Consider the following 15,085-nt stretch of genomic DNA (forward strand, 5'->3'; position numbering starts at 1 on the left):
CTATATTTTTTATTTTTGTTTTAATATAAAATAAAAAAGAGTATGTTTTTATTTTTGCCTTTTCATTTTTGTCCTCTTACCACCTTTTTCTGCAATTGTTTTTTAAAACCTCTTACTTACTCTTGAAGTTTGTCATAATAATTTCTAATTTTTGTTTTCATAATGTTAAAAATTAGATTTTTGTTTAATAACCAGTAATTAATTTTGTGAATTATACTTCTATAGTTCTAGCTGAATTTTTTAAATTATAAAATCAGTTATCGGGAAATCTTCTTTGAACTTGGTTAAAATTTTTAAAATGTTCTTATAAAGTAGAATATATAACAAACACATTATTGGGAAGCAATCTAATCCTTTTAAAAACAAGAAAATAAAATAATTATTAAACGTAAATATCTTACTACCAAGTTTATTAAATATTATATTTTTGGACACCAAATTTTATTTAGGTAAAAATATAATCTTGGTTCCTAAAATTCACCCACATTTTTAATTTCATCTTTAAAATTTCTAAAATTATATTTTAAGTCTCTGTATTATAATAAATTCTTAACCCAATAATTAATCCCATTAAATAAGTTACTATTTTTCTATTAATTCTTGAATTTTTTTTAGTACACTAGTTTGGAGATATGCATGATCGAACCTCCAACCACGAGAGTAGAGTACATGTCAATTACTGCTGAGCTAGGCACATGTTGACATCAATTCTTGAATTTAAAACTTATAAAATCTCGAGCAACTAAAATATAATTTTTTAAAAAATAATAAAATAGGAATAAATTTTAAAAATGATATATATATATATATATATATATATATATATATATATATATTCATGAACTTGTTATCCTACATATTGGGTTAAGGGGCAAAGTGTCTGACAAAAAAGAGTAGAGGAATAAGGTATAGGGAAAGGGACCACAATTTGTATTGACCAGAAACATCCCATGAAGTAATAGCTTGGGTGGCCCAAATCTGAAGTCCAACCACCTTATCTACTCAACAAAAAATGAAATAAAATAATATAATTCTATTCTCTCTCACGAGATAAATTATTAGAGGAGGCTCGAAGGATGTAGCTAATGTTACACAGACGTTGAATGTACAATAGAGAAATTACCAAATGTATTTCGAAATCTATATCCAACAATTAGCTTAATCCAACGTTTGTTATGAGGTAGACACATTAGTGACTAGGAGTACTATTCAGATTTCAAACCTACAACCAACCGTTATTTTTGAGATACCGACATTCAACCTTCAAACTTTTTTTTTCTATCTATTAAACACATTGAAAAAAAAAATTAAGTACGGAGTTGGGCATCAAACCTTCCATCTCAAAGAATGTAATTTGGATATCTTATCCGCTACGTTAGGCTCAAATTTGCAACATTTATCTTTTTTTAATTTTTTACAATGATTTTTAAATTGTAGTAAAAATAAGTACTTTTAGGTAGAAAGAAGAACCACATTCATGAGAATTGGTATAATTAAATAATAACATAAAAGTAGATTTTCAAAACCATTTTTCTATATTATGTTACCAAATTAATGCATAGTTAAAAAAAAAATAGTTACCAATCTAATTTTAATTACCAACGTGCACTTAGTTAAGAAGTAATTGATGGATGTTTCGGATTAAGACGTCATAAGTTCAAATCCTCCACCTCACTTCTTATATAAAAAAAAAAAATAAAAATATCTGAAAAGTAGCAGCTGAAAAATAATTGCGCAAAAAAAAAATCTTTTAAAACGCGCATTAGTCAATTATTACTATGAGAAAACCAATCTATATATGTTTAAGTTAATCAATAATTGTTGTGTTTGTAATTTTGTCTCAAAAAAAAAATGTTGTGATTGTAATTAATCCATAATTTAGGTCAATCATTTATTTACATAATCAACAATTATCACATAAAATAAAAGTGCACTAATCATAATTATTTTTATTTTTTGACGGGGATACTAATTTAAGGATTTTTTTCCCTCTTGGAAGAATTTTTAGCTTCGCCTATACAAATTGACTACAAGTCCATTCTTTGGGTATTGAGCATAAATTACACAAATTAAGAAAATTGAGAACAGAAGAAAATGATAAAGTGTATGATTGACTCTCAAATATTTTAATTAGAGTTTTTTTTCAACTTAATTTCTTATATTTTAATATTTTTCAATTTAATCTTTCTCTGTTGGTTAATGTTGAAATGAGTTGATTATAAACTTGATAATACTTGGTAAATTTTTTTGAAATTTAGAAGGAAAAGAAGTCATGAAAGAAAAAAAAAAAAACTCAAAATTTCTACTAAATTTCTTAATACATTTGGAAGATAAATTAGAAACTTCGTCTTTTAGATGACCTTTTTCCTCCTCTGTATTTACGTCTAATTCACTCAGTATTATATGTCATCTAATTTATCATCAGTCCATTTTAATATTTATCAATAGTGTAAGACTAAATTGAAAAAAGAAAAAAAAAGCACTAAAATATATATTTAGCCCAAAAGTATGTAGGAAAATTGTGCAAAAGTAATAAGCACTCTCTTTAGTAAAGTTTCAATTTCTTGTTTCTTATTTCTCTATTATGTTTCATGTTTTTTCTCCTTCCTTTCTAATAAATAGAAACAGGACTATGTGTGATCATTTTTTCTTATTCTTTCTCTCTTTTTTTTCATTAAAAAAAAAGAAACAAAAACATGTTTGGTAACCCTTTCTTGCTTCTTATTTTCTTAGTTTTATATTAAAAAATTAATTTTTAGATTAAATATTCAAATTTTTATCTAATATTTATTTTCAATATTTATCATTCATTTTATAGGTAAAAAATGATAAAAATGATGCTTTTATTTATGTTTTGGTGATTGATGAGTTAAGTGACCTACAAGACAAAAGTAAGCACTACGATGCTTAATTCAGTATTGGTGGCAGAATGAACGTAGGATATTTTAGAAGGAATTCGATCATACATTTAGTAAGGGATACCAAATACCTTTCATAGTGAACGATGTTGAATTAGTTAATTGTTCAGGTCGAGACTTTCTCCGTAGATCTTGATGGCCAGATCGGTGACTAGTGCTGACTACGTCCAATCCTGTGTGCATATGACGGTAACAGTAAGGTGAGGTTGACCTGGCTCATCCCTCAGGCTTTGCTGACCTCACCAGGTCGGCGTACTTCATTCAGTTGTTCAATACGTGGTAATCTATTTTTTTATCTTCATAACACTCATATTTCTCAAAAATTGAAAATGAGAAACGAGAACATTACCAAACGTGTCTAAAAAAATAAACATGAGTGGGAAATTGTAGAATAGGGTTTAAAATATGGGTTAAAAATAGAAATGGGAAAAACTTAGATGGCAGAATCTGGTAAAAGGAGAACCCGTGAATAAGGCGTGGCCCGCACCGTGTATTTCTTTCTCATCCATAAATAAGTCTCTCTCATGAAAAAAAAAAAATTTTATTATTATTATTACAAAAATAATTGTTTTAACATTTAAAAAAAGAAAAAAAGAGTGGTATTTTGCAAATCAGTAACTGTAAAAAGTAAAAAATTACCATTTTCTCTCTCTCCCTCTCAAAAGGTAACTGTTACAAGAGTGTGGCAGAGAATCTAGTGTTGGTTTTGTAAATATTTCTATTTTTATTTCCTATTCTTATTTATTGCTTACCAATAATAATTTGGACCAAAGGGTTGTCTTTTCCCATAAATAAATTTTACCTGGATAAAAATTGGTTAAGATATTAATTATTTCATCGTCACCCTTGGCCAAAATGAAAGTGAAAGTGAAAAACTTTACTAATGAAAATGAGTAGACGAGGTTAATATTTTTGAACCTTAAAAAAAATAAATTAGGTCAAAAGTAAGTAGTAATTTTTGCTTATCATCAAATAGAGTATAGATCACCGGTAATTAACATTATCTCCAACTAAGAGATTGTGAGTTTGATGTCACATCTCCACATGTTGTATTAAAAAAACTTTTGCTTATGGATAATTAGGCAAATTTCATTCTTTCAAAATGTATAGAATTGTGAATAGTAATTTTAAATGAAATATTTAATTCGAAAATAATGGATTTATATATTCTTTCATTTCGAAATAATGACGGTTTCAAATGCAAAATAATCTAATTCATGAAAACATCTTTGAAAGTAAAAGTTAGAAAATTATTTTGGAATGCTTACCGGTCAGTACTCATCATCTTTATGCTAACTATCAATAAAAACTTTTCAGTCCAAAATTAGAAAAAATATCTCTTTTTCTACATTTCTCTCTTTCACTTATAAAAATGTAATAGTGGTCAACAAAAAAAATGGATATTGACCAATAAACACCTATAATTGTTATTACCCTTTACATCTATCCTAATAAACACTAACACGGGTTGGAGTCATTCCCAATTCCAGCCTAGGATAGCATTTTTACTATAACCAAACACACATATTTAACCAAGTGGGTTTTTTTTTCTTTCTTTTTTTTTCCTTGAAGGGAGAATATCTTTTTTTTTCTTTTTTTCTTTTTTTTTTGAAAGGGTCTTTTTTTCTCATAAGGGAAGTTACGTGCATAGGTTGGGACCTTTATTTTTCATACATATGTCCATTAAAGGTGAAAAAAATGAAGAATAATAAATCTCACCCTTATCAAAACAAAAGAGGAGAGATTGGGAATATCCCCTTAAAAAGTCCTACAAATGAATACATAGGATTCTTGAGGATATTTAAATTTCAAGGGCAACCAATACAAGAATTACCAAAATGGGTCCCCTTTAGCAAACCCAACACACAATCCTTTCAAAATCTCTCTTCACATTGCAATCTCTCTCTAATTTGCATGCTTCTTGCCATGTTTAGGCCATGCATGCAATTAGAAGAGAGAGAAAGAAAAAAAAAACCCTTTGAATTTGACTTGAGGGTGAAAAGACAACTCTACCCATTAGTAAAAGGTGAAATTTGAGCCCAACTTTTGCCAAGTGTGGCAAATGGGGAGGCTAAAATGGAGAATTTGGAGTCCCATTTGCCTTTAGATTTAGGTTTGGAATAAAGAAAGTTGAGAAAAGGAAAGAAGAGGAGGGCCTGCAATCCCCTTCCCTCTTGGTGGGGTTAGCCTTCATTCACTTTCACTACTACATTCCCTTTAAATTTTTTCTTCAGAATATATATAATTCTCACTAAATATTTAATTGAAGAGAGAGAGGGAAAAAAAATCCAATAATACCCAAGAGAGAGAATAATTCACGGTGTATATACTCCTATGCTTCTCAGTCAGTACTCATCGTTTGCTGACCATCGTTAAATTTTTTACAAATATGAGATCTGGTTTTTAAAACTGTCAAATCTTTATTCATAGTTAATTAATACAAAGATATGAGTGTTGACCCGATAAAAATCTAAAAGTATTATTCTACATGGATGAAGTTTGGATACTAATTATCATTTTACCTCAAAGTCATTGCATATAGAGTTGGACTTTTAGGACATGAAACCTAATGAAAATAAAATGATTTCACATGAAAAGTGAAAAGCTATAGAGAGAAGTTGTTAAAAGGGGATTAGGTTTATTGAGTAAAAGAAAAAGGAAAAAAATTTATATATATAATTTTTTTTTATTTTTTGTTAAATGTGTGGATTAAGAAAAAGAGTGAGAAAGGGGAAGAAGAGTATAGTGAAGAGAAATGGGAGAGTCAATCACTGGATCAATCATGTAAGGTTATTGTGGGGTTTTATATGGAAAAAGTTTTGAGTAATCCAGCAAAGTTCTCTCCTTTTCTATCTTTGTTAAAGTATAAGTAAAAAAATAATAAATTTATTCTAGTTAACCTTAATCAATGAGTTTAAACTTTTTTAGTTCAGTTGGTCATTTAACTATTTTTATCTTTTTAAGATTACTGCAGTGGCCAGATCTTGTGGATATCACCTACCTTGAGGTATTGGATTCGAGCCCTGTGTTTAGTTAGCTCAAAACACAGGGCTCCACCGCGTAAACCATTCAGGGAGAAAAAGAAAATAATAATTTAAATATTTTTCTCTCTCTACTTTAATTTTAATATCATTCCATTCAAATCAATATCCTTTCCAAGTTTGGGTATTTCATTACAGAACAAGACAGAAAGTGGCCAACCAAACATCATCAGAGGTAAAAAGGAAGAATTGGAGAACAATTATTAAAAGGGGAAAATAATTTGTAGACAGCTTATTAATCAAAACAAAAAAACAAGCATAATAATCATCAAGTGGATTTGGAAAAAAAAAAAAAAAAAAAAAAAAAAACTTGGCCTAGTCTTTTGGTTTTTGCTCCATGCCTCTCTCTCTCTTAGCTTTCTCTCTCCTTGAAGAATTTTTTTTTTTTTTTTTTTAGCTTTTTTAGTGTTCTTATAGCCTTTTTCTCACTTGGGTCTCTCCCCTTTTAATCTCTCATTTCTCTCAAAGGAAGCCATAGCCACCTCTTCCCCTCTCTCTCTCCATTGGAAGCCATAGCTCTTGAACCTTGAGAAGAGCTTCTTGAAGGGTTTTGAAGAACAAGAAGAGAGAATTAGGAGAGAGAAAGGGTATGAGATAGTGACTCTTGGAGAATAACCCATCATGGAGAATCAAGACACAGCCATGTTTTGATGTTTTGTTTTTGTTCAAAACCAATTCCCATGAAGAACAAAGCAGCTGCCTCTTTCAGTACTTGTAGCTAAGCTAATTAAGTTATATATTCTTTTTTTTTTCTTTCTCAACTTTGGCTTTTTTCTTATTAATATCTCTCTCTATTTCTCTTTCTGAGAAGGGATTTCAATTTTAATACCCTAGAAGAAGGCCTCTCACAAACCCAAACAAACCAAAAAAATCAGTTGGATTTATCAGTTTTTGGTATTTTTTGCTGTTGTTTGTATCTCTGTTGGAGTTTTCTCCCAAGGGCATAAAAAAAAGAGAAAATTTTTCAAGATGTTTGCTGCAACTTTGTCCAATTCAACTTCTTTGTCTGAAGAAGCAAGCGTCTCTTCTGGTACAAGAGTCCAGCCTGCAGATTTCAGCTGCTTAAACCCACTCCTTCCGACGTTTTCTGATCATCACCCTCCGCTAAAAGTCAAGAAAAAACGGAGCCTTCCGGGAAACCCAGGTAATTAACTCGAGATACAACTTGTTTCATGACGTTCCTGTTTCTTATTCCTCTATTCTGTGAGAAACAAAAACATAAAATGTGTTTAGTTTGGCGTTTATTTTTTGTTTCTGCGTTTGGTAACTCATTGCCAAACGAGGAGAGACAAAAGGAAACACCTGTATTTACCAAGAACGTTGTCGAAATGATTATTGGGGCTCGTTTTTTCTCTGTTTCTTGTTTCTTGTTTTCAAAAAGAAAAAACGAACTTGCGTTTTAATTTGTAATTAATTTTCGTTTATAAAATTGAAAACAAGAAACAGTAAACAAAAACGAGAATACGAGAATGGAGAATCAGAAACATGATCCCTTAAATCCTCGTTGAATTTTGTGAATCCAAATCCATAATATTGTTTACTGATCTTTTGCAGACCCAGATGCAGAAGTGATTGCACTCTCACCCAAAACCCTTCTTGCCACAAACAGATTTGTGTGTGAGATTTGCAATAAGGGTTTCCAAAGGGATCAGAATTTGCAGCTGCACAGAAGAGGCCACAATCTGCCATGGAAGCTGAAGCAAAGAAACAGCAAAGAAGTGAAGAAGAAGGCGTACGTTTGCCCCGAACCGACGTGCGTCCACCACCATCCTTCGAGAGCCCTCGGAGATCTCACAGGGATCAAAAAGCATTATTGCAGGAAGCATGGAGAGAAGAAATGGAAATGCGAGAAATGTTCTAAAGTCTACGCGGTTCAATCCGATTGGAAAGCCCACTCCAAGACCTGTGGCACTCGAGAATACCGATGTGACTGTGGAACCCTTTTCTCCAGGTAATACCCAAATTTTACCAAACAATACTTGCTTACCTATACATTGGTTTCGGTCAGTAGGAGCTACTTCTACTGGCTTTCTAATGTAGCATATTTTTATTGGTCTATTTCTATTTTTTCTTTTTTTTTAGTCCAACAACGACATGGGATGGGGTGGGGCGGGAATTCAAATCTTTAATCTCTTAGTAGAGCTATATTCTTATTTTTACGATAAATGTTGGGTGAGTGGGAGATTGAACCTTCAATCTCAAAGAAAAAAGGTTGTGTCATATATATCCACCGAGTTATACTCAGAATTTGCGAGGAAAAAAAGAGAGATTATTTCTATTCACGCATTTAATTATATATTATATGTTGATTCTCTTTTTGTACTCTTATTTGTTTTTTGCCGGGGTAAAATTCATGGTCCTTCAATGAGGTTTTTACCCAAAAAGCCTCTCTTATGTCTTTAATTATGGCAAATTTTTCCAATTAATTTTTTCACTAATATGGTAATTATTATAATTAATCTCTCTCTATGCATGGAATGTTTATGCCCAAATACATATATGGGGCTGTTTTTTGAATTGAATTTTTTCAGCTGTAGAAGATTAATTTTATGTAATTTAATTAATTGCATCCATTTTATGGGAAATTCATGAAATTTTCAAATCTTGGTCAGCTTTTTTTTTTTTTTGTGGAAAAAGTTGTAAGAAATTGAAGTGGATTGATTGTTAAGGAATATGGATTATGGATCCGTGACTACTTTGTATTATTATTATTTGAGAGAGATGTCATAATTATTATTCACTTGCAGAGCTCTGAAATTCTGAACTCTTTCATCATTATGAAAACTGAATAAATCTCTGCAAGAAAATCTGATATTTTATCATCTGCTGATTCTTTTCTTTTCTTTTCTTTTCTTTTTTCCATGAAGGAAATAAAACAATTAGGGTCATGTAATAATCTTTTGTTTGCATGGATGTGGTACAATATAAAGAGGAAAAAAAAAAAAAAGATTTCTTTTTGTCTAAGTTTTGCTTCTGTTTTTTCTCTCTCTACTTTTATTTTGACCCAAAAGAGAGAATTTTTCATTTGGGGGTTATGTGTGTGTTTAGCTTTTGGGTCAAATGTGGGATTTTCCCTTTTTATTTTTATTTTATATGAACACATGCATGAATTTTCTTGAGCTCTTCACCAAAGTCCCACTATTTTAAAATAAGTTTCAATCCCAATAATTTGTTAAATTTAATTATACATTTTTCATACAACTCCATGCAAAAATCATTCCTTTTCACTAACACTTTTTTTTTATCGGTGTTTTTGCTTTTTCTTCTTTTTTTTTAACTCTTTTTTTAATTCAATTCATTTGTGTTTGGTGAACCTCTAATCATTGGCATGGATTATTCATAATATGTGTTTCTGTAGGAAGGATAGCTTCATAACCCACAGAGCTTTTTGTGATGCATTGGCTGAGGAAAGTGCAAGGCTGTCGGCTAACCAATTGGCCATGGCGGCCGCTGCCACTACCATCGACATGAACACGTCATCCGCCGCCCAAACTCTCTTCCCTTTCGGCGGCCACCACCAGTTTCCGAATTCATCGTTACCGCCACCGCCACCGACCCACATGTCCCTAAACCCTTGGGACCACACCCAAAACCCTAACCCTAATCACACCCTCCAAATCATCAAGCCAGAAAATTCTCATTCTCATCCACACCATTTTCACCAAATTTCAAATTTACCCCATCCTAATAATTCCCACACCAATCACCCTTTTACCCTGATCCAAGAACCCTCCTCCGCCGGCCACCACCATAAGCCAGCCTCATCATCAATGATAAGCTCACCCTTTAGGAACCTCCACGTGTCGGTGCAACCAGGCTCAAATGCGGCCACGTCACCCCACCTTTCAGCCACTGCCCTACTCCAAAAGGCTGCGATCGTGGGCGTCGGCGCTGCCAAATCTGGTCACCAACTCGAGTCAATGGGCCACATGACCCACATCAATATGGCAATGGCTGAGTTCGCGGCACCGAGTCACATCGATTCACTAAATCAACTCGGCCCGGAGTACGGCCAGCTGGCAGCTACTGCCACGTGGCAGAAGAGTGACCGTCTGACCAGGGACTTCCTTGGTTTGACCGACGCCGGTGGCGGCTCCAGCGGCGGAAGAGGTGGGATGGTGCAAGTTAGCATGAGTGTGAAGGATATGCTAACGTACGCAGGAGGACTGGAAGTGCCACGTCAGCACCAAATCTTTAGTAAACCTCATCATCATCATCATGCTTTTGAGTACACGGAGCCAGCTGAAAATGAAACATGGGGGGACTGTTGAACGAAACGATGTCGTTTCATGTGGGAGAAAAAAATAGAAAGGAAAAAAATACCCCTAATAGTAATTATCCAATGTGTTCCATTGCAATTTCCCTCTCTTTTTTCTTTTTCTCCTTCTTTCCTGGAAGTTATTAAATTTTAATGAATGCGTTCTTTTTCCATAATTCCTTTCAATTGTGTATAAAAGTTAATCTTAGAACTTACCATTAAAAAAAATTGTAGTACATTTAGCTAACCTTATATTTTAGATTCTATTCATTAGGGTCTCATATTGAGCTAATCTACTTGAGATTCATATCAAATCTTGACGCAAAGATTAAATGGCAAAATCTTAAAATAAATTGTGGTAAGAAAGTTTAATACCAAGATCGAAATAAAATAAGTATAACATTTCAACTATCTAATATGTCTTATATACAATATTTTCTTACGATGTTTCAAATACAAATAGATCATGTTTCGTTAATTATTTTCAAATATTTTCATAAATTAGTCTTTTATAATAAAAGTAATAAATTTTGATCTTTAAAATACCTTATTCATTAATTCACTCCATTCAAACAAGAGAAAAACCTTACTTTAACCACTTAGCTTGTAGAAGTATTTCAAAATAGAATTGGGAAAATTATTAAAAATGTGTTTTTGATATTTGGCAAAATAATTGAGTATGATTTGAAATTGACAAGGAATGGTAGGTAGGGAGAGGTTATGATGTTAATTCAACTTAGCAAGCATTATGGAATATTATTATAATGTTTTGTTTCCTTTTTTCTTCCAAAGTAATTTAGTTTGAAACAAATCCATAGGCAAAAAAAATAATAATAACAACAATAATTTAGTTTGAGACAAATCAATAGGCAAAAAATATTATTATTATTATTATTAAAAATTTAAATTAGAACCGAAGCCTTTTTTCTTCCCGTGATAATGGAATGATGGACCTACATGAATCACGGAAAACAATAGGCGCATGCAATGAAATCACCGTTTTGCCCCTCCTAACATGACTTAATTACGGTCAGAGACCTTCAAAAAGGCAGAAACTCTGCCTCACCTTTTCTGAATTTTTCATCTCAATGCAGTTTGTTTTATCACCTAATATGAAAAAATATCAGAAAAATCATTGGTTTGATGGAAATTACTCTTTTGCTCATAATCAAAACGCTATTTGCAAATTCACTCTCTTAATTAGACCATTTGAATCACCATAAACATAACTCAATTTTTCAACACATTTTCAAATTTATAATTCATTTTCAAATTTGAATTCTTGTTTTGGTCTTAAAACCATGTCAAGAGTTATCCAAGAACAAGTTCCTCCAATTTACCAAACAAAAAGCATCATTTGTTCTAGGTCACTTGAGACGAAAGAGAGTAACATGCAAATTGATTGAAAATAATAATGCGTTCAATTATAATTGTAGTCTATATAGTTTGTATTGGATTTCAATTTATAATCCCTATTATTTTGTTAAAACTCGTAAGTACTCAATCCTATCCAGTATTGATAGTTTTTTTAGCGTATCTTACATGATAAAAAGATGAAAACATATCATATGATATAACTATCAACAATCAGTTGAACGCAAGAAACGTTCTGAGATTCAACCAGTCACAAAAATCAAATTGAAACTGAGCCCAAATCATAAGAAGCGTAACGGGGAATAGGAGAGGGAGAGAAGGAAGAATATGGCATGTGGAGAAGGGGAGGTGCCGGTGGTGGGAGCCATGGGTTGTACTCTTTGAGAGCGACGAATGTGGAATGGCCCCATAGCCATAGGGGACCCCAAGCCAGCATTTGTTCGACAGTGATGCCTTTCTTTATTTCCTTTTTTTTCTACATTATATAATATTCTTTTTTTCTTCTCCTCGAATAAAATGTAAAAATATTTTTATTGTTATGGCACCATCTCTGTTTTGTTTTGTCTTCTAGGGATTTCAAGAAATCATTGATGTGTTGAGTTGTCAAAAGGATTTTGACTCGTACCTATGAGGGACCTTAAAAGCATTCGAGTAAATTGACTACCATATTAATTTCAATTTGGTTAATATATTTATAAGTACATTGAAGTAACAAAAATCCAACGTGACAAGTGTTGAATTTTTTTAAAAAGGATTGTTGGACGTCCAGCTTATACTAGTGTGGTACTTGTCGAAGCGATTTGTGATCACAAGTTGGAGAGGGACGAGACGACCTTTAATTTCAGTGCTATCTACCTTCAAAGCAATCCCACATTTAACCCTAGAATTGAAGTCAATCAAACTAAGCACTCCATGTGTGACACTCACACTAGTCCAACAAGATATTCAACATTATTACCATTTCTATCATAACCAAGATTTCTCAAAGGCAAATGACAAGAAGCTAAAAAGAGAAATAAGGAGGCTCGAAAACCATGGAAAAACAGATGCAAGATACCATTTTTTTCCTCCACACCATGGGTGAAATTCTAGATCAAATCCCAAGAATTTCTTTTTCTTCACAACTTTTCTAAGAGGTACTAAGAAATTACTGGAAATATTTTGATAGAGTAGCCTTTTGGAAAGTCAGATGGAGGAGCAGTAAAATTTGGTTGCAAGTGCTGGTCTTTTTTTTTCCCCTCCAAAAAATCTAAAGGCAAACTAAGATGATGGTGTTATGTGAATATGTGCCTTAGTGAGTGACTATTTGTGGTGGTGGTCCGGGACTTGGTTACTGCTGCAAACTAAAAATCTAAAGGAAGAAAAAGAAAAGAAAAAGAAAAGAAAAGAAAAGAAGAGAGAAAAAAAATGTCAACGGTGATGAAAATGATACCAGGAAAGAGGCTGTGGAAGGTTTGAATTGCAATTCTGTGGTGAGAGTTGAGAGTTCTTTTCTTTTTTGTTGTTGCTGCTGCTGCTGCTAAGAGGGGCTTTATCAATTTCTGTGCATATTCCCCCACAATATGATCACAAGCCCTTTAGAAGGCTGCTTAATTAACCTGCAATAACATTCCAATTATTGAGTTAAAACTTGTCCTTCTCTAGCTACTGTTGTCTGATCATCATGTCAATCATTGGTGCAATATATTCTTCAGCATGCTTGAAAAGAGAGGAAAGGAGAATTCTTTCCTCTAGAAACAAAAGGGGGAATTCTTGAGTCGTGAATGTGACTACCTTGATCTAACGTTCTAGATTTTTCGATCTAGTTTTCTAGATTTCCCGTTGAGCTACGCTCGACTTGTGCATAACGAAATATTTTTACTTCCATGTTTAAGTGAAAAGAGAAAAAATAGCTTAAGAATTTACGAAAAATATGTCACGGATATATAATTTGATTAATTTATAAATTTGGTCCTCGAGCTTCCAAGATTTGTGTCTAATAGATCCATAAAGTTTAAAAAAAGTCTAATAGGTCTCTAAATTTATGATTTTATGTCGATTTTTGAACTTTAAAAATATCTAATAAATCTCAAAACATTTAAACTTTATTTTAAATTCACAAATCTATTAATAGGTTAGAATCTTATTAGAGGCAAAATCTCATAAGTTCGTAAATTAAAAAAAAAATGTCCAATTAATTTGGAGCCCACAAAATTAAAAATTTTGTCATCAATAAACATTATTTAAAGTTAAAGAACCTATTGTAGACAACCCCGAAAGTATAGAAAGTTTAGAGTACTTAGCCAGTAATTTAACCTGTATATTTTTTTCCTCTAAGTTGATAATGCAAAGGGGTGCATCTACCTTTATATGATTCCTGCAGCAACTGTGTAAAAATGCAGTCAGCTAGCTTACTTTGGATAAAAGGGTTTTGGAATTTTTTTTTTCCCTTCAAAAAAAAAGGAAAAAACCACACACACACATACAATTTCAAAATGGCAAAGCCTATCAACTCAGCCAAAGAAAAGGTTAGGATATTCACAGAGAAAAAGAGAGCAGAGAGAGAGAGAACCTGGGGATTAATGAAAGGATGGTTGAGCATTATGGTATATCCTGGCTTTTAGAAAGTATGTGCATCCGTTGCAGGATTAAGGTACAATATGCCATTTGCCTGGTAAAAAAGACTGCATCTTTTTTTATCTTCCCATCTGCTCTGCACAAACAGACAAAAAACAAAAAGCTTCTATTCCCTCCCCCTCCCTCTTCTTCTATTGAAATTACCTGCCCATGTCATCATCCATCAGGGAATCTCTCTATCTCCACTACCTTTTCTTTTCCCTCTTTTTCTTCCTCCCAATCTTGATTATTTACAGACCTTCTTTTCCATGCTTTTCTCTCCTTTTTCCCTCCCTTCCTACTGCACACCCCTATGATATACCCTAATCTTTTTCCTTTCCACAAACCCATCTTGGGACTCCCACTCTACAAGAAACGAATATTCACTACAAATTGCATTCCTGTCTAAATCTCCTCCACAATGTTCTTATTGGTGCTAATTAGGCCCATCACGATGGTTATCCTATCTTTGTCATCTTACCAAATTCCAGCCGAAGAAAATAACGCTAAACTCGAATTTTAAAGTTGGGACTGATTACAGGTCTCTACACTCTCAATTTTGTATCTAATAAGTCCATGAACTTTTAAACTGTCTAACCAGTCTCTAAATTTACAATTTGATATCTACTAGACTTCTGACTTATTTAATATTTCTTAAAATTTATGGACCTTTTACCTTTCAATGACCTATTAAACACAAAAGTATGGAGCTAATAGATATTTTAAAGCTCATCCATCTAATACAATCTTGATTAAACTTGTAATTTAATAAAAAGAATAATGATGAAATCATAGGGATGAAAAAAAGGGTCAAAGCAAGAGAGTAGTTGAGAATTAGGTCATTGGCAGTGCATGATGTACTTTTCAGTCTTATCTGTAGATAAACAGAAGCTCCTAGG

General features: G+C 32.4%; 1 protein-coding gene across 1 annotated transcript; it reads left to right on the forward strand.

Annotated features, from left to right (window-relative positions):
• The first annotated feature begins 6,381 nt into the window (after positions 1-6,381).
• On the forward strand, positions 6,382-10,393 carry LOC111022856 (protein indeterminate-domain 12). The gene is made up of 3 exons (XM_088118110.1): positions 6,382-7,103; positions 7,514-7,910; positions 9,318-10,393. Exons 1-3 carry the CDS (start codon positions 6,929-6,931, stop codon positions 10,228-10,230), a joined length of 1,485 nt encoding a protein of 494 aa, XP_087974236.1. The 5' UTR covers positions 6,382-6,928; the 3' UTR covers positions 10,231-10,393.
• The last annotated feature ends 4,692 nt before the right edge of the window (positions 10,394-15,085 follow it).

Source organism: Momordica charantia (genome assembly GCF_013281855.1).
Source record: "Momordica charantia cultivar OHB3-1 chromosome 9 unlocalized genomic scaffold, Mcharantia_2.0 BLBB01000009.1, whole genome shotgun sequence".
NCBI classification, from domain to species: Eukaryota; Viridiplantae; Streptophyta; class Magnoliopsida; order Cucurbitales; family Cucurbitaceae; genus Momordica; species Momordica charantia.